Below are 25,052 nucleotides of genomic sequence, written 5' to 3'. Positions count from 1 at the left end.
ATGCTTGCCTGTGAAGACACATGAACTGCAATATATCTGGGGACCAAAGCAGCATCCAAATAAAATTGCTGCTTGGCTACGAACTGAGCATCTCCACTGTAAAACTGATGAAGAATGAAGACAATTTAATGTTCCGCAAATGAGTAGGGACAGCAATCACAGCACGTGTGCCTTTTACTTTTGCTCTCTCGACTGACACACCCACCCCCCCTCTCCTCACTCCTCTGAGCGTCTCTGATAAACAGCATTGCAAGTTGGTTTTAAAAAAAAAATTTACAAGAGAGAGTTCTGTTGGTCACCTATTTACACGTGGCATCACTCCACAAGGAGCTTGATCTCATTGGCTAGTAGCTGGTTCATGTTGAAGAGAGCCCCCGGGAGCTTGGTGAGCAACTCTCTCTCCGTGGTCTCAGGGTCGCTGTCGACAGAGCTGGAGCTAGCACTCATGTTGTCGACAGCGGCCCCAGCTGGAGGGCCCAGCTCTGGCTCGCTAGTCTCGCTGGCCGTGGACACCACGGAGAGCAAGGACATGCGCCGCGTCAAGCGGCCGGGGGCCAGCAGGGAAGCGGCATAGTCCGCTATGATACCAGCTACGTCTAAATTACAAGCCTTGTCAAAGGCAATGAAACCTACATTTGCATTGGCCTCGCAGACGTAGAATGAGCCGTCGTCCTTCATCAGCAGGTCAATGCCGCACACATCCATCCCCAGGATGTTTGATACTTGGACTGCCAACTGCTTGCCTTGTTCACTCAGCGAGCACATCATTCCTACACCACCTGGAAAAAGTGAAAAGAACTTGCTGTCTGCACTCAGGTCACAAGGGACTGACATCCTTCTCAACCGGGCCGTGCTTTTCAATTGGGAAGCTTCAAAGTCAGCCTGCAAGCACACTGCTGATGACTTAGAAAGTGACCTCCTTTCCACACTGACTACTAATGAACTTGATGTCACACCAGGATTTCAAAAGATTCTGACCTGCCTTTGGCACGTCAAGATTATGATTTGTTTAAAAAAAGTTAAGCGATGACTTTTTAGTCAAGAAAAAATACACATTTTAATGATCCCAGGATATTAAAAAAATGAAGTAACAAACTACCCTTGTTCCTTCTAAGGCAGAGGCTTTCCTTACATGTTTGTACGTGATCAGAAGAAATATTTCAGCAAAATTAAACCTAGAGCTCTTGGTAAGACTACAGCTCTAACTGTAGATATAATTGAGAGGAATGGGGATTAAGACATTATCATCTGCTCACATACCTCTGTACTCACTATCACAGGTTACTGTCTCTAAAGCAAGAATTAATGAACATTTATGTCTGAACCTCAGCTCGTCAGGTTCCCAGTCCATCACCTAAGTATTAACCGACTCAAGCTTCATCTATCACAATAGTTAAATTGAAAAATAACCCAAATAATAAGAAACAAACAAACAAAAAAATTAGCAGAAAAATCTTTCAGGCTATATTTCCTCTGCATTAAGTAGTAACAAAAATCTCTTAGGCATTTTAACTAACCAAAACTCCACTATACATGAACACATTTTATCCCATCCCTGCTCAGATTCAGTACAGTTTCAGCCAGGTACACTTAAGTGTCCTTCCTCCTTTTACCCTCAGAAACCCTCAAGTCCAACAACCAAACCTATGCAGAATCTCAGTTCTGAGCATGCTACCATCAATGCAGTAACCTCCTCTTTCTCCCAGATATGGTGGGAAGAGGTAGCATGGAGGAACCTGACAGACTTAAGGCAGCACAGAAAATGAACAGTGCAATCCAAGTGTTTATTGCCTTCAACAGCTTCCTCACTTAACATTTTCTTCTACTCTCTTGCCAAATGACTGACTCCTCTACCTCTTTTAAGTGTTGCTTTCTGTCTTCCTTCATTTTCTGTTCCTCTCAACAGGATGAAAGAAATGATAACACAGCATTAGCATCAAACTGCCATTATCACATCAGTTGCTCCATTTGTGTTCTAGAACTTTTCCCTGCTTGTCATCATCCCATCTATCAAACACTTTGAACAAAGATCATCTCTCCTTCTCTCTTTCCTCAACATGCTTCTTACTTAATCCTTACTCTTGTGTTTCCGCTTTAAACCCCCAGCAACAAGCACAATTAACACAAAATAACACCTGCAGCTTACTTCAGTCAGCTTTGTGATTTTTCAACTGGGTTGAAATATTCTGATCAAAACTATGAGCAATGCTTTTCCTACCAAGTGAGCAGTTACTCTGCATCCTCCCATCTGTCGAGCAGCGGAGCATGGTGCCCACCACACGGCCTCCCACTACGATGACGCGCACATCCTTGCCATGGGACTCCTTAACGTATTTTTGAAATAAGTACGGGGCATCGTGACGGATCAAATGGCTTAGGTCTGCCAAATGGTGCTTGTCTCGTGCCAGGAACACAGCTTTACCTGTATGGGGGAAAGAACATCGGGGTGTTGAAAGCAGCTACCCATCTGAGCTGCATCAATGATTCAGCACGTGAAAGTAAGACCTCTGACTGGCACACTGCCCCTTCTCAGAGGCCCCATCTGTAGCTTATATCCATTTACAAACTCTTCCAGGGGCAAGTGTTCCACTGATTCAGTGCTTTTAAGTGTTCAAGTATTGACAAAGCTGAGGAGACATGAGTTTTAAAAAAAAGAAAAAGAAGCAAGGAAAAAGAAAAAAGCTTTAGATAAAGGAGATGGTCTTGCAGTTTCAACTTCTTTCGGTACAAGTCCTTAGTGGGAGGAAATAAAAGGAAAAAATACTGAAAGAGCAGCCAACATGTAATTAATAACAATTTTGTTCATCCAAGAGGACAGGACCACAGCCTACAGCTTTGACACACAAGAACCAACAACATGAAACTGTTGAACACTGGGCATCTAAGAACTCTGAAGACTCTAGTATGCCACTGCAGAATCACCCACTTCTCTGTTAAAAAGTTCCTGAGAGCTGCTCTTCCCAATACTTAAAAGGGCTCACAACTCCAGAATGAGGTCTGCAGTGGAACAACTACATTCAGAGGAAAACGTTCCACTCCACAGTATCCAAGATAATTTAGCAGAAGATTCCACAAGACATAAAATGAATGGATTATCCTACAACAGAAAAAAAAACCCTCTTGACAAATCACTAGGTTTTCTACAAGCAAACATCACTAGGACTTGGATTACTAAACAAGTAATTTCTAATTACTAAAACAAGTAATTTCATTCCCTTTTATTTTTAGACCACACCAAAGACTTCTTTGTTCTTTTCTAGTTGTATTCATACTGGTTAAAGTTATCCCTGAACTAGTTTCTATCCAATTTCCAGTCTCACAAGACTGCATCCCTTTCCATCTTTACCTACATTTCCCAACTTCTTTTCCCCTTTCTTAAGAGCTCTATGTCATATTAGATTTATGTTTTGCAATAAGGCTGCACACTTTACCTTGAAGCAGAACTGTCATTCAATTCTGTTATGGTGCTAACAGAGTACAAACATAAATTGATAAACTGCCCTCCTTAAGTAGGAGAACAGAAATGCAGCAGTAGCAGAACTAGGATAAATAATGTGTAAAGAATTCCATCAAGTGGTCCTATGCCCTACTACAGCAGCTTCTGCTTAGATAGGATTTAAGATCTCCATAACACAGAATACTGCTTGAGGAACATGGAATTTCTCACTACAGAGTCATGAGAATGTAAGCTTAAAATTCAAAAAAAACCCCCAAACCCTCCATCACCTTTCTCCCACTCCAAACTTTAACTCTTCTACAGGCAATTAATAATCCTACAGTACTCCTGAAATGGAAAAGGAAGAATGATGCCTTGGAGAGGAACCACTTAGTTCTTGCAAATTATCCAGCATCATGACATCTTGGTAAAACCACAACTGGCCCATCTGCTGCAGCAGCAAACTGCGCAGAAAATTGGCCTAGAAGAGTGTGACTTTTACTCATCAACCTATGACCACATTTGCCTATTTATTTTACATATAATTTGCAAATGGCTGCTCTTCAATTAATTTGATAAAGCTTCCCCAACTCTCTTAATGTGAAAAGATATGTACTTTCCATAAATCTGCATTAAAATGCATGGAATTTAAAGTGCTCTAAAGCAAAACTTGTAAACAGATTTACAGGAATCCTGGCTAAAAAAGGGAGAAGAAAATCAATAGCTGAAACTCTAAAATTATTTAGTAGATCTTCACTGGAGGCAGCATCAAGTCAAATCCACTGTTTCAGATACTCCACAGCTGTCAAAATCACCTTGCTGCAACATCAAACTGTCCACCTTGACTTTAGAGCTCCACCCACACTTTGAAACCACACTAACAGGTATTGCTGCCATCAGCAGCAGGTTAATCTTCCTCAGTCCCAGCGTTTTTCTCTCTTCCGTTACATCAACATGAGCATTTGTGCAAGTAAGTGCTAAGTCATGTAAAAAATTAATTGGAGTAAAAATAACCCATCTAGATCCATTTGACACCAGTTCCTAAATCCATTTACTACATGGTTACAGAAGCACTCATGCCAGCAGAAGAGAAGCATCAGAGCTGCAGAGAGTGAGAGCAAACTGATGGACGGAAAGAAAGAAGTGGTGTCCTCTAGTTATGATTTTGTTTGAAGTAACAACTGGTTTTGTGCTTTAACCTCAGTTTTAGTATCTTTATAGCTCTAGTATTTATTCAATTTGTTTTTAAGTATATTAAAAACAGAGCAACTTCCGGTGCAAGTAACCTCCAAAATTGATTTAAACATGCCTTCCTTTAGTAACCACTATTTAACACTAAATTAAGTTGATGTTTGTTTTATATTCAACACTTAAAACAAAAGACAGAGCAATTTAATCTGAACCTGCAGTAATACCACCAACACTGTCAGAGGTATTTTTCTGAAAAACAGAGATTCAGTTTTACAAACAATACGTAAAATTTTAATTAAATCAGAATCCTAATTATAGACAAAGTTGAGTAGGAAAGAAGTCACTGAATGAACTGAGATTTCATTTTTTAGGCCTATTTTAAAACATCCCTAAAATCCAGGTAGGCTTCTTTCAACTTCACAAAGTCCAGACCTCCCATTATTCCAGTTCAAAGCTTTCCTCATAGAAGTCACCAGTGCACCATAATTTTGAACGTTTTGCCCCCTGCCTTTGCAAGACTGGGTTCTACTAAAACTGTTTCCCAGTGCTGCAGCCTATTCAACATTCAGCATTCAAGGGTGCTAAAATTTAGACGTATTGGAAAGAAGTCCAACACCTAACAGATCTTCTTAACTGTCATTCCTTGATGAGACAAAATCTTGAAGTGCTGCTTAGAATGCTCCTTGCCCTCACCCCTGACCTCACACCCACCTCGATGACCCCGCGTGTTCTTCACCACCATAGGGAACTCCAGCACTTCCGCCTCATCAATCATTTTGGAAAAATTCTCATGACCACCTGGCAAAAAGAAAACCAACAACATTATGTGCCACCAGTCTGCTGTGGCCAAATTTGGGATGTAATTGCCATACACTCCTCCCACCCTTACAGCTTGGATAATGCAGAGAAATCATCAGTTAGTCGGACCTTGTTCATGGAGCACGATCAGACTTTGAAGGTGTTTGTGACATGTGGGATACTAGGACCTACTTCCTTTTGAACTCAAGACACAAATTGACAAAGGCCTCTTGATCACAATCCCAAAAGGCTCGATCTAATCTTCCAAATCCAAATGCCCCAATTCTACCATCTTGTTCCAGTTTATCCCTTTTACTTTATCAACTTCCATCTTTTCAAATGTCTAACAGGAAAACAGCAGACACATAACACAGTTCCATCCAAACTACTAACCAGGAAAGAACACAGAACACAATGACAAGGCATAATTCACAGAGCAGCAACAACCTAGACCTTGTCAGTTCACCTCCCCCCTTCTGAAGGCTTAAGTCTCCCGTATCTCATTCTCTCTATATCCTGAAGTAGTACTTCAACCTTTTAATCTCATTGCATCTCTAAGGACCTTAGAGTGTAGCTTTTAATGGCCATTCACACAATTATGGTTGATACTTCAAGGTTACTTGAGTTCACTTTAAAGAAGGCTGACCACAGCACAAGAAATACAGAAGAGAAAAGTCAGCAGACAAAGGGATGAGCCCCCTCTAACACATCACGCAGTAAAGTGCAGAAGTCAAGTCAAGACACAAAGTCATAAAGCCAGCAGCAGTCATCACGACCCTGCCATGGAGTTTAATGCATGTCATGGAGTAACATGTCATCCAGCACACCCTGCTTTACTTGGCCAAGTCAGATCTCACTGATAACTTGATACCTGTGGTTTAAAAAAACAAAAACAAAAAAGAAAGGAAACGAAAGTCATGCTTCTGTCAAACTCCAGAGGAAGACACCACCAGAAGTGGGAGGGAATTATGATCAAACAGGTATGTTCTGCAGTTATTAAGCATCATTCATGGTCTCTCCTTCCCCCAAAAAATCAAAAACTCATTTCTTTCTCAACAAGTTAGTGCAACCACATGTATAAAGAAAGGGTATGTTTCTTCTCAAATGTGTTTTCATAGTAATTGATGGAAATGGTAATTCATAGTCAATGACAGAAAGCATAGTTTTGTCAATTTTTTTTTCTCTCATTTTGTCATGTTCCCATTATAAAAGCCTATTGATGCAATCACACAAAGGGGAGGAAAGCACTGGTATTCCCAGAAGGAACAGAAGGTTGAGAGGTATCTACAATTCTTTAACAGATTGTATTTAAAAGCAGAAATAGCATCAGGGTAGCTCAGTCAAATGGTTCCCCTAATCTAGCACTCTGTCAGGAACCATAGATACCAGAGATTCCAGAGGCAGGCACAATAAATTATAATTAACTGCTTTGGTGGGAAACAAAGCCTAAACTATTGTTAAAAGGTGAACACAAGGGCTCATACTCCTTGCTACTCTTGTCCTTTCACAAAAACTAATGTATTTGCAGACACTTTTATTCATATAGGAGTTTACTCTACTTTCAGGTTGTACCAAAGTCTAGTTTTCCGTAGTACTTATGACATTTAGTACCCCAAGCTCTTGTCTGTTTTTTGGGCAACTGGAAAAGAACGGAAAGTATTACAGCACTAACAGCCAAAGTCAGTTGCTTGGAAGGCTGAGGTACAGTTCAAGTACTCTTTCCAAAGCATCAAAATCTAATCAACAAAGACAAAACCGAATCTGGGTGTCACGACTTCAACTTCCTTTTTGGTTACTCAACACTTAACTGTGGAACTGGCCTCATGCTACTTAAATTTCTATGGATTTCCAACACTTCCATCTTTTGCACTGCAAAAGCACAAGTTGTCTAGGCAACTAGGCTATCCTTTTGATCCAACAGCCTTACCATACGAAAAAGTGTCTGGAAGAGGCACACCATGGCCAGCAAGTTCTTGAAATGTCCAGAACTTGTTGACACAGTTGAGGATGGCTTGAGGACGATTCATCAATCGACAGCCCATCTTCTCTAGGTGGCGAAGGACTGTGATGTCGCTGTCACTCTGGACCCAAGGTGTTGGCACACGCACAACCACCACTTGTGGGTAAGCGGTAATGAGCTCCCCTTTCACCCGGAGACCTAAAGAAGGAAGAGAGAAAAACATCCCAGTCTTAAGTCATAAGGTCTCCAGGAGAAGATAAACAGGCACAGAAATACTGCACTAGCTGTGATCAGAGATACCAGACTTCAACAGTGAGTGCTAAAACAGCACAACTCTCCCTAACACGCATCTTGTCAGCTGTGCTGTTTCACTCATGTCACTCTTAAGTCACTTAAAACTAGGACCAAGCAAAAACCAGACTTTATTAGGGCATACAGTCTTGGGCTCCTTCCCAGGGTGATGGACATTTGTTTACAGCTTGACACTCCACCCTTTCTATGGGTGTAAGCTGCACACTACACTCACATCAGCTGTATCAACAGCTCAGGAGGTTCCTGCCTCCCACCGCTGGTTCTTGCCTACAGGATGCAGTTCATACCTTTCCCAGTCCCAGCTGTATTGATCCCTCTGTTTGTGGCACCACGTTACACAACATATTGGCAAAGTAACAGAGACTAGATACGATCCTTAAAAAAACACAAAAAACCAGCAGTATTTTTAACAGGACATTTCAACAATCTGATTTATATTAAATTAAGTAATCAGAAATAATTTTATCAGCTAACAGGGAAGCACCCTGTGACAAAGGCAGGAACTAGAAGGAAAGCCAGCTTTGTCACCAAGATCAATATATTACTTAATCATGACCTATAGTTTTACAGGGTAATTCTCTGAAAAAGAAACACTGAAAGAGGAGCTGTAGGAATAGGCATATGACAAGACTGGACAGGAAGGCATCAAGCTCAATGGAGATAGTCTGGCATCTGAGGACGGGAAAAGACAAACAAGGTTTGATATTTACTTTATTTGTCTTATGTTCAAAGCAAAAATGTATAACTTCAGCAAAAAATACTCAGCTCACACTGCTGTCAGCACCTTAAGGGTTAAAAAAAAGGAAACAAAAAAAAAAGTGTGAGCTGAGAAATCACAGTGCATCTCCATCTTGTGCCTACCAAAGGCCACCTGTAACTTGTGAGATCTAACCAAATTTTATTACCTAATTACTGTATTCCAAAGATGCTACATTACAAATACAGACTTGTATCTACTCTGCATGAAGGCACCGATTGCCAAGCCATATATTTCATTTCAAGGTGCATTAGAATTAATTGGGGGAGAATTGGGTGGGAGGGGGGAGAGAAGAACGGGGGGTTTCCCCTGCTCTGTACTTCCTTTCTTTTTTTTTCTTCTCCCAACCAGGATGTATTTTAGACCTTGCATTAAACATTATGAAGCAAGCACCTAACTCCCAAAATGGAAGTTGAAATGCGCTGCCCAGTCCTCAGGAGAACACAGAATTACACTCTGGAAAGGCCAAAACAGAGCCACATCCAATACAAATCCCTTTTTCCAATCCCCACAGCCATAATTGCACAGAGATGAGCAAACATAAGCAGACGGGTGCTCTGGCTGCTCACCTCATTAGCACCAAGCACTGCCGCATTGCAGCTGACATGACTCGCGTGTTTAAGCAAGCAGGCTCCAGACACACACACACACCCCATTTTAGAGAGGCATCTCAAGCAAGATTAAAAACAAGACACTGCTACAAACCTAAGCAGGCTGTGAAAAGCACAAAATGGACCATCATCTCCTTTAGCCAGAAAAGGAGTACAGATTGAGCAAGCAGAAGATTTTTTTTTACTTATTAGTCAGATTCCACCTTACACATGTATTTTTCCATTTAGGTGCATGCCCAATTACACTCACTTTTTGCCAATGTAATTGCATGCACATCCTGATCCACATGCAAGCTTGTGCAACAATCATTCTAAAAAGGACTGCATTTCCTACATAGCCCCAAATTGCCACCGTTATCTGTGTTGTGAACCAAAACGACATAGTTTTCCAATTCATAATCTCTCAGTCTATTTTGTTGTTTTGCTTTAAAGTCACGCCACATGCTGAAGTTTTGCACCATGGATTCTGAAAAAGAAAAACAGCAGTTTGAGGAGATGTGTTTGTCTCACCTAGAATTCTTCTGAGTACCTGTGTTCGACTTGACTATCAGACTGGTGTAAATTTAGCCAGGTCACCATCCCCCCTGAACTGACTTTGGAAGTACAATGATGTTATCAACAGAACAGTCTGAGCTTTTGTTTCAGATTCAGACGCATTCTCTGGTCTGGACACTGTTCTCCCCAGAACAAAATTTCTCTCCCCTTACAGAAGGCAGTTTACAAATAAAAAGAAGAGCTACTGAATGAAATGTACAATTTGAATCACTACTACTGATATGCACCATAAAAATTAGCTGCAGTCTCCCAGCAACACAGTGCTGCAAACAGAAGCAGCTTTATTATAGTAAAAAGGAGAGCCAGATTCTGCCATTTTGGAACAAGCATGCATTCAGCATTCCATCTGAGACCCATCAGTTAACAATCAGGTTAATGGTCATTATTGCCAAGTGGGCTGATAAAATAATATTTATTCACTCTAATGTGCTGAAAGCAGTAACACAGAAGATACTAATGTGTACAGGTAATTTTTTTCCAAAGGACTGATTCATGAATGTAAAGAAGAATAAGGGAAAAAAAGACTACAGAGATGTTACATAGTAGTAAAGATGTAATTTTTTTTTTAATCATAGATGTTGCTTAGTTGAAAGGGACCCACAAGGCTCATGATGTCCAACTCCTATCACTGCAGAGAACAGCGCAAATAACCACACCACGTACCCAGGAGCATCATCCAAATACTTCTTGAACTCTGTCAGGCTTGGTGCTGTGACCAGTTCCCTGGGGAGCCTGTTCCAGTGCCCATACACCCTCTGTGTGAAAAACCTTCTTCTAGTATTCAACCTAAACCTCCCCTGACTCAGCTTCAGGCCACTCCCTCGAGTCCTGTCACTGGACAACACAGAGAAGAGATCAGTGCCTGCTGTTCAGCTTCTCCTCATGAGGAAGCTACAGTCCACTCAAGGTCTTCCCTCAGCCTCCTCTTCTCCAGGCTGAACAAACCAAGTGACCTTTTTCACAGTGTGGCACACAAAACTGCACACAGCTGAGATGAACCCTCTTTTCTTTGCAGTTATAGGGTCATCCTGATCCCAAAACAGCAAAGCAAGTTACACTCACTGTTGCCTGTGGACAATGAGCTGACCTCACAAACACATAGAAGGCAGACACTTAGATCACACAGAAATACCTTGACAAAAAACAAGTTAATCCATTTGTTGACATTTTCAGTGGATGCCCATGACATTGCCGACACAGCAAAGAGACAGCTATACAGTCCTTTGAAGTACCAATAATATAAGCCAGGAAAGGAGAATTCAAGCTTATCCAATACTCTGAACTTTTTCATCATATAACAACCATTTTACCAGAGCCTGAGGAACAATTTTTCAGGTTATCACGAAATATATGGGTATTCTTTGGTTCTATGACGTAAAGACTCATGAGTTGGAATATCACATAGTAAAAACAGATGTAAACCCTGCTCTTCAACAAGACCTATTCTTTCACTCATTTCCAGCTGTCTTTGTTCTTCCTCTGCAAGACAAAATTCTCCAAAATGGAACATGGCACACCTATAACATTAGACACCAATCATCACAGTATTCAGACAAAGTACAAAAGGAATTTTTGCAATGTGAACTGTAATCACCTGGGAATAAACCTCACAAGTTACACCACACCCCTCAAAGTCAGAGCCTCAAGTTTATCTCAAAAACAGCTCAAAGCAGCACATGATAGAACTGAGTGGGTAAATGCATGATTATTCATCAGTTGGTCCAGCCACTCCTCCTGCTTTTCACTCCCAAAACACAGCAGGCAAGCTTAAAATGCAAAGCAGCTGGTCTCTGCTAAAAATGATTATTTTGACCCAAAAGGTAGAAGCCATCACACGAACCTGTGAAAACCACAGAAAACAGACATAGCATTAAACTGTACTAAAGACAGAAGAAAGAGGCAGAGATGACTGCTGCTGTTACCTGTGAGATCAGAAAATGTGCATCTACACCCTTAAACAGTTCCTGAGACACTAATCTCCAGCACAGCAGAGCTTATTCAAATAGTAAGATACTCAGGATGATAGATGTCTCTCAGAAACCTCATTTAGTACAATTTTAGGGTGGACAAATATACTGGGGAAAAAAACCACGATGGCATTATGGATGGCTAAAAAGGATAGAGATTTCAAGCAATTGTGTGTGACTTCTAAACATTTTAATTCACATCCAAGCAGTATTTTAAATTGCTTACATTTTTGAAACTCATTATATTCCATTCGCAGCCTACACAAATCCCTTCCAATCTCTACAAGACTCATTCATCAGCAGATTAGTAACTACTGCAAAGCAATAGCTCATGTCCAGTTTGCATGTTACAAACAACTGTACTTTTAGTTGAAACAATGCAAATGCTTTCACAGAAAGAATGTAGTTTCAGAATGTAAGTCTAAAAACTCCAAGACTGCAAGGACATCAAATGTATTTTCAGATACTTTATATATCTTGCTTTAGCAAAAATCAGGCACTTTTAACAAAAGATTAAACCTTAGTAATATTAAATAAATTTATAAAAGACAAAGCTTTTCACTGTGCCTGGAAACAGCTGGTACACTGCCTTGCTACCCATAGAAGCTCATGACTTATCAAATCCATTTCTGACCAAAACAGATCAAAAGGGCAAGAATGAGGCACAAAAGGTGCACCCTTCAAATTGACTTCCTATATTTATTTCATGGAATTTGTCTGAGAATTGTGTGGCTATGAGAAGTTCCCAAACATGACAACACAGTTAATATACATGTAATTCCATGTACAACATGGGTAACTATGCAAAAAATTCTCACTCTGTGGCCTCAGCTGCCACAGGCTGCCATTGTAACTTCAGTGACTACCTCTGTCTTTAGCAAAAGTCCCAATAAACACCAGCTCTCTGAAATACATAAGTAAAACAAAGCAGGAAAAAAGTGTTTCAGTATTCAGACAGATCCAGTATGTGGAATACTTTTTCTAACAGACATTCCAGCATGTAAGTGGTTGGTCATCGTGCATGCAGCACTACAAGAAATAGAATCTGAATCAAATTTCACTAGCATAAAACATACACTAGCTCCCACCACATTTCCAGCAAGAACTAGCAGGGTCTGGGAACTTCCAGATATATTACCCAGATTTTTCCTCAGAGATCTGTAGGCTGCCCTGAAAGTCTCCAGCTCTCAGAACTTTGTTATACAAATTTATTCATCCACCCATCCATGGAGCTGCTAACGTTTCCCAAATGAACAGTCACTCAGCAAGCAGGCTATAATGAATTCAACTCAGTCATCTGGGAGAAAAAGGCAAGCCTTCTACCACACAAACCTTTCCTCGTATTTTGATGATATTACATCCTGCTACTTGCTCTTCACAATTCATCAGTTGTTCTCACAGACATCACTGAATTTTTCTACAAGCCTGGACTCACTCCTGCTCTCAAATCAGTGCATTCCTATTTCATTTGTCCTCCCAATATCTGTCACCCACAAGACACTGCATAATATTTGCATTAAATCATTATAAAGTGTTTAATAATTACTTACAGTTTACTTGCAAGGAATTAAATGTGTTTCACCCTAATTGCCATGTTAAAGCAAGCTTAAAGCTCAGAAGGGAGATATCCCAAACCTAAATAGCAGATTACTGCAAGAACAAGTTATACATTCCCTCCACTAACCTCCATCACAACTAAATCTATAAAATTTTCAAAACTCAGCATACTTCAAATATATATTCTGCCAAGACTGTGTCAGAATTGAGGAATAATTAACAGAAGTAGAATTAATATTCATTAAATACTACTCTATATCTCAAAAGCTTGCCACTATATCAATTTAATTTTATGTACCTATCTTATAACCCAACTATAAACAACATAAACTTTCCAGAAATTGGGTGATAAACGTCCTTTTTTTCCAACTTCTTTTTTCAAACCTTCTTTGAAAAACAGAACTTCATTGAAATATATAAGTATTTTGGAGCAATTGGCAATTCCTGGGGGTTTTGCCAAAGACAGAGGCAGTCACTGAAGTTAAAATTCCTCTTCTGAGAAGTGGCTGCTTGTGGCAGCTGTATGCTAGATAAAGTATCACACTTCAAATGCAATTTTATTTGAACCAGAACTTAACCTCTGAAAGGCAGCTAAGCACTGAAATTTTAGAGAACCACAAATTTATTAACACCAAACTGAACTTCCCCCTTTGAAGTTGCACAGGAATTTTTCCTATATCACTTATCACCTGACAGCCACAGTTTATTAGTCTGAACATTAAGTTGTCACAATTCCTTCAAAATGTGACTGCCATGTAAAAGCCTCTTTGGTATCTAGCATTACCAAGCTATTTTTTACTCTATTGTCCACAGAAACAGACTTCTCCAATAGTTCTATGCCGGGTGTTTTAAGTTCAAATTCTCTCTCTTCCTATCCTGCTCACTAGTTTTTTCAAACCAAACTAACAAGTGCTAACATTCAACCCTATGTGTTTAACATGACCTCAACCTACTTCTCCACAAAAACTTAACCAGAAAGGCTTTCCCACCAAGATACACTTCCACAGCTCAGCAGTACCAAGGAAATGACACAGAGCAGAGAAAAAAATGATATCTCTAGAACAGTACTACGCCACTGTATTCTGAAAAAAATCTATTTTGGAAACCAGGAGCTGTAAATTTAGCAAGCCCTTATGATGAAACCTATACCTAAACCCACTGCTCAGCACAGATCACACTTCAAAAGCAGACACCTGTTTATAAGCCAGACATGATATTTTAGTTTCTACATGGTTTAGGTGAGGCCTCTTGTGTCTCACTAGGTCTTTTGTACAACAGTTCCACAAGGTGATCTCAGAACATTCCTGGGTCAAATAAGCAGGACTGACAGAGTTTTAGAAGTCTAAAACATCCTCAACTGAAAGAACATCCACTTGTGGCAGGTATCTGTCCTGTATCACCTACCAACATTGAGAGCCTTACAAATAACAAGTTCTGGAATCCCTTCCCCAACTCAAATGCAGAAAGTCATAAATACTAAACAATACCATCCTAATTCAGTGTTATAGAACAAGAACAGAATCATAAAATCATTAGGCTGTAAAAAACCTGTAAAGTCAAGTCCAACTATTAACCCAGAATTGCTAAATATATGTAAACTAACTCCACTCTTAACTCAGACTCAGTCAGTCTTTCCCATATTTTACATGTGCTGTTTCTGTTCATTCTGAAGAGCAGGTGAAGAAAAAAGTTAAGGATACACCTGAAACAAAAAGGCTGATTGCAAAGGTATTTCCAAAAGCAGAAAGAAATCCCAAGGAAGGTTTCAAGCAACCTGTAACAGGTTTTTCTCCCATTTGAGATTAATCAGATTTTTTTCCTGTAATATCAAAACCTACTAAATACCTTTAAAATGCCTACCATAATGCACCTCATCTCTGTCTGCTACCAAACAATATCTTCTGACGCCAGGAGATGCCATTTATTTACTTAAGCAAAGTGGAGAAGCATCCAATGCGAGTTTCAATTTGTAATGAAGATACAGACCTTTCATATCTGTCTCCCATTGCAGAAAAGATACCTAAAAGAATGTCTACACTGTCAAAAATTTTTAATAAATTCTATCCAACTCCCTCTCCTTTCCAATTTTTCCTAAATATATTTAGCAGAGCCTGAATTCTGAGGACTGGAAAGATCCCCTCAGTTTATTGTTTTGACCTGTCACTGCAGTCTAAGGCCTTGTCAAAACTGCATTCAATTTATGAATTGGAAGCACTTATTTTGGAAACAAATGTATCCTTCTTAACAGAAGGAATTTAGCTGTTGTATTTTGGGAAAAATGTTGCATTAAAACTGACTCTAAAGCTTGCAGAAATAATATCAATTCCTGTCAATTAGGAGAGTCTGTTGTTTTAATGTGTCAGAGAAAAACTTGTACTTGAACATACAGTATACAACAGTTCAAGCGTCATCCTGAGTACAGTATTTTCCTCTATGAACACCTTCAGTCCCCTAAAAAAGTTGTTCTAGACCAAAAGCTATAACCCAAAATTTCTTAGTTTTGACAGACATTAACGTATAACCATACACAAATCAAAGGTAGAGAATGAAGAAATCTATTTTTCCTACACCTCTGTAAGCAAACCCACTGAGCTTGTCTGCTCTGACTTTAGAGGGTTAAAACTATGCTGCAATATACACATGCTCCAAGCCCATACTGTAATGACAATACAGATATAACACAGCAGTATTATTTTGCACCTGATCTGTATGCAGAAGTTTCCACCTAGTCACAAAAACATGCTAACTTATTAAGATACTTAGTATGCTCCCTAATTAATACACTCCAGAAAACCTATAACTTTCTTGAAAGACAATGTTCCTCGTAATTACAGTCCTTCCAACCAGTCCAGTTGTATAAAAAAATCATGTAGTGGTAGTACCGTACTCAAAGACACCACGCTAAAGCAAGTAGAAGGGACATCCCTCCCACTGTCAGCTTGTTTTGACCCTTGAAGGCAATACATTTAAGAGATCAGACAATTTACCACTAATCTCTAGACTGTAAGGGTAATTCTGTATTTACCAATCCCTACAAGCTGGTAAATATCTTTATAAACATTTCAACTACACTCCATGTTCTGAAGCTCTCTTGTCTGAAATAATCACCCACCCAACTAACAAAGAAATAAAAACCACTAAGGGTCTACAGCTCTCATCACAAACAAGTCAATGGCAGAGAAGAGAACCAAAAGCTTTTTTACCACTTCAGATATGATAAGTCTCCTTAGTTCATTTAGCTCTTCCACAGATTACTCAGCCTTTAAATATCTGCAGGTTACATTTTTCTTCAAGTTCTTCCATTATACGGCAACAGAACCATGGAATTTCATTACCGACTGCCACTCTTGATCTGTCTTAGTTACTGAATTGCAATTTACATTCATTCCTAGACTCTGCCTCTAACAAAAAGATTAAAAATTCTGAAAGGAAAAGGTCTGACAGCATGCTATGAACCTTGAAGACCTAAGCAAGAAAGGGGAAGAAATGAGCACCTCTTTAGAAATTCCTGCGCTGAAGAAAGCACTCACAAAGCAACAGTTTTATTCTCCAGCTCCATGCAATCCTGCAGTGGCATGTAGTACCACCCACTCCCTATCACTCATACACAGATCCACTGGTTAGCTGGTAAGCTTCCCACACCAGCAGGAAACTCTTCTGTTCTTCTGTGGAATTCAATTTCTTGCAGGTGTTGCAAGCTGAACAAGCTCACTGCAGGATCTGATGAATCCAGGTGTGAACTGCAACAGAGGAACCTGGATCACTGCAAGGACAGCAAGGATCTCAACAGTTTAAATTGTCAAAATAGTGCTGTTTCGAGATTAGAATTATAGTGAGGTGGGTATTTCTGCATTTACAACTCGATGGTCACTATGCTAGCCCAGCCTCCAGCTTTGTAAAATCAAACCAATCAGACTGATTTCTGTTTCTGCAACTCCTGTCCTATGCAGGCAATACATTCTCCAGTGGCTTCCACTCTCTCAGGTTCAGAAAAATTTGCAGCAAAATGGCTACAAAGGCCCAGTTGCCAGAGTTGTTTGAGCAGGACTAACAATTACAAGCAATAAGACATGCAGTTTACATGTACAGAATCCTTTCTGCCTGCAACCACTGGATTTATTCGACTCAAAGCATCCACAAAGGGCATGCACTTTCAGGATCCTGCCTCACCTTTAGTCCCAAGCATGTAAGGAGGAGTGCACAAAGAACCATTTCAGTCTTAGGCCAGAATGATCCTGGGAAGATTGACAGAAAAACAAAAGGAAGCAGGATATGAACATGCACATTTCAAAAATTTCCAGTCAATACTAAGTTATTTCTACCTTTCTACCTGCACTTGGCATGACTTCAACCCATAATCTCTCCTCAGTTGGCAGCTGGATAGTTTGCATGCCTGAGGTACTGTGGTGAATAGATAAAGGCTTCTTTAGAAGGACAGGCTGTGAATATGAGAAGGGTTTGTGCCCCACACAAAGGAGCAGATCACACGCATGCAGCTCTGCTTTGGAGTGCACAGAGCTAGACAAGAGCCCAGCAACTGATACAGCATGCTAACACATTGTGACCATGTATTTGGACCACCCACTCCATGAGGGTGGTCTAACTTTGTGATAGAGAGGCTGCGTCAGCTTCATCCTTGGAGATATTCAAAACCTGACTTCATACACCCCAAGCAACCTGATCTAACTTCAGAGCTGGCTCCAGCTTTCATGTTGGCCTCTGTAACTAGAAGGTTGGTCCAGACAGCTTTTAAAGGTCCCTTTCAAACTCAATTATCCCTGTGCTTCTCTGGGGCCTCCTCCTGCAGTATGCCTGGGCTCTTAAGTTACTTATTGTTATGCCCAGCTGTAACAGTAGGATGCTTGCCCCACAATGCTCTGTTTCATATCTCAAACTAGATATGTGGGTTCACTGGGCAACATCCTGTCTTTCTTTTCCATTATCAAGATGATCTGACAAGCTCTTATAGTCATTCAAAAATTAAAGATCGAGTTCTTCATGCCAGAAGTGGAAGGTGCTTTTATAGGTTTGACAGTTGTAGGGGAGAGACAGGACCCAAGGTCTGATTCTCTGACCACAAGGAAACTTGGAAAGAGATCAAAGAAGAAATTTAATATATGGTAAAGGCAAATCCTGTCTGGAAAGCAAAGTAACAGAGTGGGGAAAGAAGCTGTAAGATTTTATTGTTAAGCTCTAAAGAAACAACTGAAAATGGGCCTCACACATCATCATTTCATTTTCCTGGTGGATGTAGTCATCCAACAAGACAGGCCTTCACAGAAAGATGCAGGGGCAGAAAGCTGTCAGGGACACAAAGGGTAGTCCTTTTTAGGTCCAGAGTTGAGTTTTAGTCTAGTTTTGTGGAACAAAAGCTACTTCAAACCTTGAAACGATTTTTAAGATACACTTACCAAAACTCGGTTTCACTGGGAATAAGAAGAGATGGGCTGCACACCAGAAGACAAAGGACAGTTAAACTTTTACTCTGAGTCTACAGGATCTTCTGAATGTTGTCTGAGTCAGGGGAACAAGGACACATAGTAACACACGCAGGAGAACTTGGTATGGCCTCTTCTGTTATTAACAACAACCTTCATTGAAGAAAAAGGCATGGCATAGGAAAGAAAGCTGCCCCACAACACGGAGAGGCAAGATTTGCACAGCTCTGCTTTCTAGAACAGTGTGGTTGGTACAAGGGATCTGAACCTCACAAAAAATAATTTCATGATCATAACAACTAGCTGCCTCTGCCACTGCAGGCTCAGTCAGTGCTCTCCTACTTCATATTAAGAAAAATCTCAACTCAAAGCAGGGCATCCCGCCTGACCACAGAACAGAGAATGCAGTTCACCCTGTGAGTCTGCTCCTCATCCAGGAACATAATGCCCAACACTTAGTGTTGATGTCCAAAAGTAATATGCTACTTTTTTTATATATATGAAGATATCCTTAACCATGAAGAAAGGCCTGCAAGGCACTTCATAAAATATGAAACATAAACACTGAAAGCAGTACTGTCAAATGAATGCAAACTGAATTCCAAGAATGGAATAAGCCAATTTCCAGAGTAGCTGAGGACAATAACAATGGGGACATGCCAATTTACATATTCATGAAACAAGTAAAAGGGACAACAAGGTATAAGAGCAACTCCCCCAGGTATTTAGGTAAAATTCCTTGGTCTCACTGACAGAATACATATTATCTTCAAGGTAAATTTATCCATGGACTACTATTCAAAGACAAGAGTATTAGGTCACCCAAGTAGTTATCATTCCAGCACTCCTGGTTTCCCCTACATCTACATTTTTCAAAACCTGGATAGTAAACAATGTTGATGCATCCAGCACAGTCCCTATGTGCACATACTTTATTTACAAAGAATGTAGGCATTCAATATTGCATTCAGAGCTACATTAAGAGAAAACTATTGCAGACACAAAGCCAAGCACACAAAGGTTCGAAAAAGCCACAACTAAGGATGTCTGTAGCACAGATCTACTACCCCACTCACATACTGTCTTCAATTACAAAAACACACATTATTGATCCCCACAGGAGATACCCAATGTGCACAGAAGGTACAGCACTCATGTAACAAGTAGTGACTGAGGACTGCATTTTCTTTTACATTTTTTAGTGTGTAATCCATGGATTGGTATACTGAAATCCTTGAATAAAACACACCACTGTTAATTTCTTCTTGAGTTTTATGTATTGTGCTTATCACAATAATATCTAAGTCCCTCACAATCATAATTAATTTTGTTAACACCACGGGAAATCAGTGAATATTCTACTGATCTCCCATATGGGGGAGGGAAACCCAGAGATAAGTGTTGACAAAGGAATTCTAGATGCCAGGTTTGAGACACCATGATTTCTCAGTTGCTCATGCTGTTCATGACTTCATTTGTGGATCTAAGTATTCAGCTCTTTCACAAAGCTGATCCTAGCATCCAAAGTCTGGGCACTCAGAAAATGCAAAAACATGCAATTAAAGGCAATTTCTGAGCAGTTCAATTTAAATCACCAGACTAACATTTTTTTCTTCCAGCAATGTTCTGCTTCAATTGTCACAAATTTTTGTAATCACAAAAAAGGCATCCTACAAACTGTCCTCTCCACCATACTGCAAGTTACGTTTCCAGAGCAGAACACCACATACTTCAAGGAGGCTGACAAAAAAGTAGCAAGCAATTAAGTAATTTAAAATGTACTAGCTGAAAACAAATTCACAACGAAGAAGACAAAACTCCAAATACAATTTTGCCCATTTCTAAGTTTAGGTCACTTGCTGCTGCTACTTATAATAGAATTTTATCTTCATACTTGCATATAATCAAAAGAAAACTTCATCCCTTGGCACCTAAGTAACGCCTGACATGGTGGAATAGCATCTGAGGGTGAGACCAGCTTGTTCTGCCCCAAATTCTCACTCCCCGCTCATCCCCCCATAGCACTGACTCCCCTAGACATTCCAGTTAGTTTCCAAACCATGGATTTCTCCTACTGTCATGTAGTTTCTCTGCCTGCAATTTTGAATACCATTGTAACCACTCACTTGTCTGCTTTGCATTCAAACTTGTTTCCCATTTGAGTCTCCTTGTTCAGTTTGCAAGTTTCAACACAAAACCCATGCTCCCACCAGTTCCAATCTCCAATTTCCTTCATGAGGGAAGCAACTCCTTATCTAGCAAGAGTTTCTCTGCAATCACCTCCTGCTACTGTTTCTTGTTCCAGCATGTTTGCCAAGTACACTGCCTTGACACCACGTTTTTCTTCACTGGCATCTCAGTCCCCAATCCCAAACCAATTTCAACCATCTTGTCCCCATGATATTTGGATGGACCATTCAGGTCTTTGTGTCAGAGAGAAGAGGTATAACCAGTATGAAAGAAGATGCCTACTATAAATTGTGTGCTCAGACCAGACTTTTTCCTCCATCTCACAGGAGACAGAAGGCCAGAACACCAGAGGATCTTTCTTTTCCATAATACACAGCTATGTTTCAAATGTTTTAGCTGTGAAGTTTAAACAAGTCTTTAAGATGCTTAACAGACTATTTTTTGAAATGGTAACAATTTGGGACAAATTTATGTCTACTTTCACTAGCAAAAGCCACTTCAGCCAAACTGAGTTACTGTTCCAAGCCTGTCCTTCCAAAAAGATCCTTACAGATTTGGGGTAAAACATTCTTTTTTCCTTGAAGTGCCCTCCTTCCACTGCATGATTTGGCAAAAAAAAAAATCACAAGACAGCCTCAAAGAGACATTTAAGACTTAAGAATCAGATGTATTATTAATAAGGAAGGACAAATTCTAACCAATAAAAATTGGATGCAAAGGTTTAGCCCACTGTTATGTTAAGATAGGTGATGTGAGACCTATTTGCAATGTCAAAAAAATCCTGATTCAATGCTTTATAAGACATAAATACATCACTTTAAACATAATCTGTACTAAAACTCGAGATTTCCTTGCCCAAACTAGGTGAGGTATCAGTTTTGTACCTGTGTCACCTGTCTGGCCAACAGATGAAACCATGTTTTTATTTTGTTTCATACATAAGGCAGAAAGCAAAACAATATGGTGTTCTTACTGAAAAGCAAGGAAGAAAGCATTATAAATTAGGACTTGTCATCCATTTACCATCTTGAGTGTCTCAAATTATACTTTTAAATAAATCCTGACTTAACCAGGAAGTAAGCATAATGTCAGGACATCAGCAATTTCAGCAGTTAGGTCAACCATTCAGATGACAAAGCAAGTAACTTTTTATTGGGGGTGGGGAAACCAAAATAATTTATTCATTAATTCAAGACCTTCACAGTACTATCTGGAGCATAACAAGAGCCTTGGAAGAAGCAGCTTGACTTTTCACACTAGATTCACAAAGGAATTCTGGCAATTTTGCACAGTAGGCCAAATTGGTGGAGAAGATACCCTTTTACCTCATCATTCAAGGGCAGTTCCTTGGATATGGAACCCAAATACTGACACAGTCATCAGACCACAGAGCCTTCCTAAGCTGATCTCTCTCTGTATCATATCACTCTGTGTTACATAAAGCATACAGCACGTCAAAGATGAAAATATTCCATCTCTAAGGTTAGGGCACGAACCTGGGAAAAAATATACTTTTACTTACTACTTCAACCAAAGACAGATGCAAAACAAGTCTAACATTGATGCAAATGCTCCAAACTCCAGATTCTATGTACTCACAGCTCTTTTCTCCATGTGATGGATCAGTAAACTCCTGGGAAGATTCAGCAGAGATAAGCAAACATGATGTGCCTATGAAGCTCTAGGAAAATATGGGAAGTGACTGATTACAACTGTGGCTAACCAAGTTGACCTTATCATATGATGACCAGAGGGGTGGAGCACCCCTTCCATAAGGAAAGGCTGAGAGAATTGGGAATATTCAGCCTGGAGAAGACTTTTGGGTGACCTAATTGCAGCCTTTTAGTACCTGAGAAAGATGGTGAGTATTTACAATGGCATGTAGTGACAGGATAAGGGGGAATGGCTTTAAACTGAAAGAGGGTAGGTTTGCTTTGGATATTTGGAGGCAATTCTTGATTATGAGGTGATGAAGCACTGGCACAGGCTGCCTAGAGAATTTGGAGAATTTGTGGCTGCCCCATCCCTTGAATAGATAAGGGCAGGTAGGACAGGGCTTTGAGGAGCCTCGTCTAGCAGAAGGTATTCCTGTCCATAGCAGGGAGGGTGAAATGAGATGATCTGTGAGGTCCCTTCCAACTCAAACCATTCTATGACAAAAGAGACCAAAAGCTGGCTTTTAAGATAAAGGTTTGTAACACTTAGGAGATTGTTTGACTCTCAGCTGAGTGAATCAATTGCATGGGTAAATGTTTGTCCAGGAGAGCAGCAAGAGCCTGAATGTCCCCCCAAGGTAACTAAACCAGCATGGGGGAGTGTATCCAGGGCTCAGCCTAGCCTAGAGAATAAAAACAAAATGATTAGCCAAAAGAGTTTTGAAGACAGCAATGGGCTTGAGTTGGCTTAAACCCCTGTATGCCTTCCCAGGGACTGGGAATGCCCAGTGTTGTGATACTGAGCATATCAAAAGGACCTGTAATGAGAATCACCTTTGCATTGCGCTCCAACAGCTCTATGCTCTATTTCTAAATTGCTTGTCAAACAATTCATAGCTGTATATTTTGAACAGCTAAAGAGAACACTTACATAGCTTTTTACAAAAGACTTCTTCTGTCCTTGCAAAAACTTCAATATAAAGGAAATCATCCCCCTCAAATCATTCCCCAGCATTGTATCACCACAACAAGACAACTGACATGACACCTAGAGGATACTTTCAAATCAAGTTCTTAGAACTCAAGGGAAATATTTATTGATCTTCTGACTGCTGTGTTTCCCTACCAGATCTAATTATTCTTTAGACCGAAACTGCCAAGAAACAGGATTTGATAGCATGGATTTTGAGCACATTATTTCATGGGTGTTACATTATAACTATTATGGTGAACAAAATCTTTGACCCTAATAACTGTGTCAGTGAAGTCCAAACTCCTCCTCACCTAAAAAATCAAGAGCACTGGCATACCAAGTCTTTTTACTTCACACCTTAACAAAATGGATCAAATCACTAGTGCGTCTCTCCCAATATCTGTTCTTCCATGCTTTACTCACAGATGTGTCAAGATGGGTAAGAAACACAGTAAGAGCCCCCAGCTCAATACCTGCCCTATATTGAAGTACAGAGCAAGAAAACCCTTCTGTATAATAAGAAAGTTTCCTAGAAGTTAACACAGTTAATTAGTGTAATTCAAGCAGGGTTCCTCTGACAACATAAGCAGAATACCTTTGCTGTCAGGCATTCTGCTCAAGTTGTCAGAGCACCTGCAACACATTCTGTTTCAACTTGCTTAACTTTTGACAAATAAAAAGGCATTTTATCACACTTTTAATCCTAAAATGGACTAGATCTTTAGAGAGATGGAAATCTCTCTAAAGAAGATTATAATTATTCAAAGAATAATCATTATAAGGACACCATTACAGATTTTTATGACATCGTAAATGTTAATTATTTACAATACAAGGAAATAATTGATCATTTCAGCAATGACATTCTTTTTGTTGTTGTTCTGCTCTTCATTCCATTCTTTCCATGCAGTAAAGGGCAGATACAAAAGGAAACTGTAATTCCTAAAACTGGTATTTCACCAAAATTCACACATAAGAGTTTATAAAAATAAGAAAATAAAGCGACTCATCCATAGACACTGGTACTCCTAGAAGCCCCTATCAATCCAAACACAGGTCTGCACACTGGAAGACTATCTCAATACTGGTCAAGGTTCAGCAGTACCAATCTCTCTCACATTTACAGTCACTGAGAATCAACTACCCATCATTCACAAATGGACAACCACCAAATATGAGAAAAGTGGACAAAGTCAATTGCTTAAAGAACAAGTGATAAGAGTACTTCTCTGATCACAAATCTGGGAAAGCAAGCATAGCCATCAGTTCCATAAAATAAAGTTTTTCACATCAATACTTGGGCTATCTTCTAATCTCTCCCACTCCAACACACAGTTTGCCCTTCTGATTTAAGTGCTGAAGAACTGTTTGCGCAGCCACGCTGTTCCCTGACTCAGAGGGCTGATGAAGTCTAAAAAAAACACCTGCCACCAAGAACACACTGGTTTAAAACTACATCAGTATGCAGACCCAGTTCACAATACAACTGCTCAGACAAATGTGCCAGCAAAACTTGCTTAGGTGACACAGCATTGGAAGAGGGATTGTTGGAAAAGTGACACAGAAACCCCGAGCCAGTTAAAGACTGTCTTATGAAATGTTAGGCTAATTTTCATTTCTCGACTAGGATGTATGGAAACACTTCTTTCATC

General features: G+C 39.9%; 1 protein-coding gene across 1 annotated transcript in view; it reads right to left on the bottom strand.

Annotated features, from left to right (window-relative positions):
- Positions 1-315: 315 nt before the first annotated feature.
- Positions 316-25,052, bottom strand: part of RIMKLB (ribosomal modification protein rimK like family member B) — a gene marked incomplete at its 3' end in the record, with an annotated part of 37,849 nt that continues 13,112 nt past the window's right edge. Inside the window, exons 3-6 of the mRNA XM_084226737.1 lie at positions 7,353-7,583; positions 5,339-5,425; positions 2,219-2,422; positions 316-779 (exon numbers count right to left, since the gene is read on the bottom strand). Coding sequence (XP_084082863.1) covers positions 316-779; positions 2,219-2,422; positions 5,339-5,425; positions 7,353-7,583 — 986 coding nt within the window. The remainder of the gene's footprint in view (positions 780-2,218; positions 2,423-5,338; positions 5,426-7,352; positions 7,584-25,052) is intronic.

This window comes from Fringilla coelebs (genome assembly GCF_963513975.1).
Source record: "Fringilla coelebs genome assembly, chromosome: 2".
Lineage (NCBI taxonomy): Eukaryota > Metazoa > Chordata > Aves > Passeriformes > Fringillidae > Fringilla > Fringilla coelebs.
This window is presented reverse-complemented; position numbering and strand designations above follow the sequence as displayed.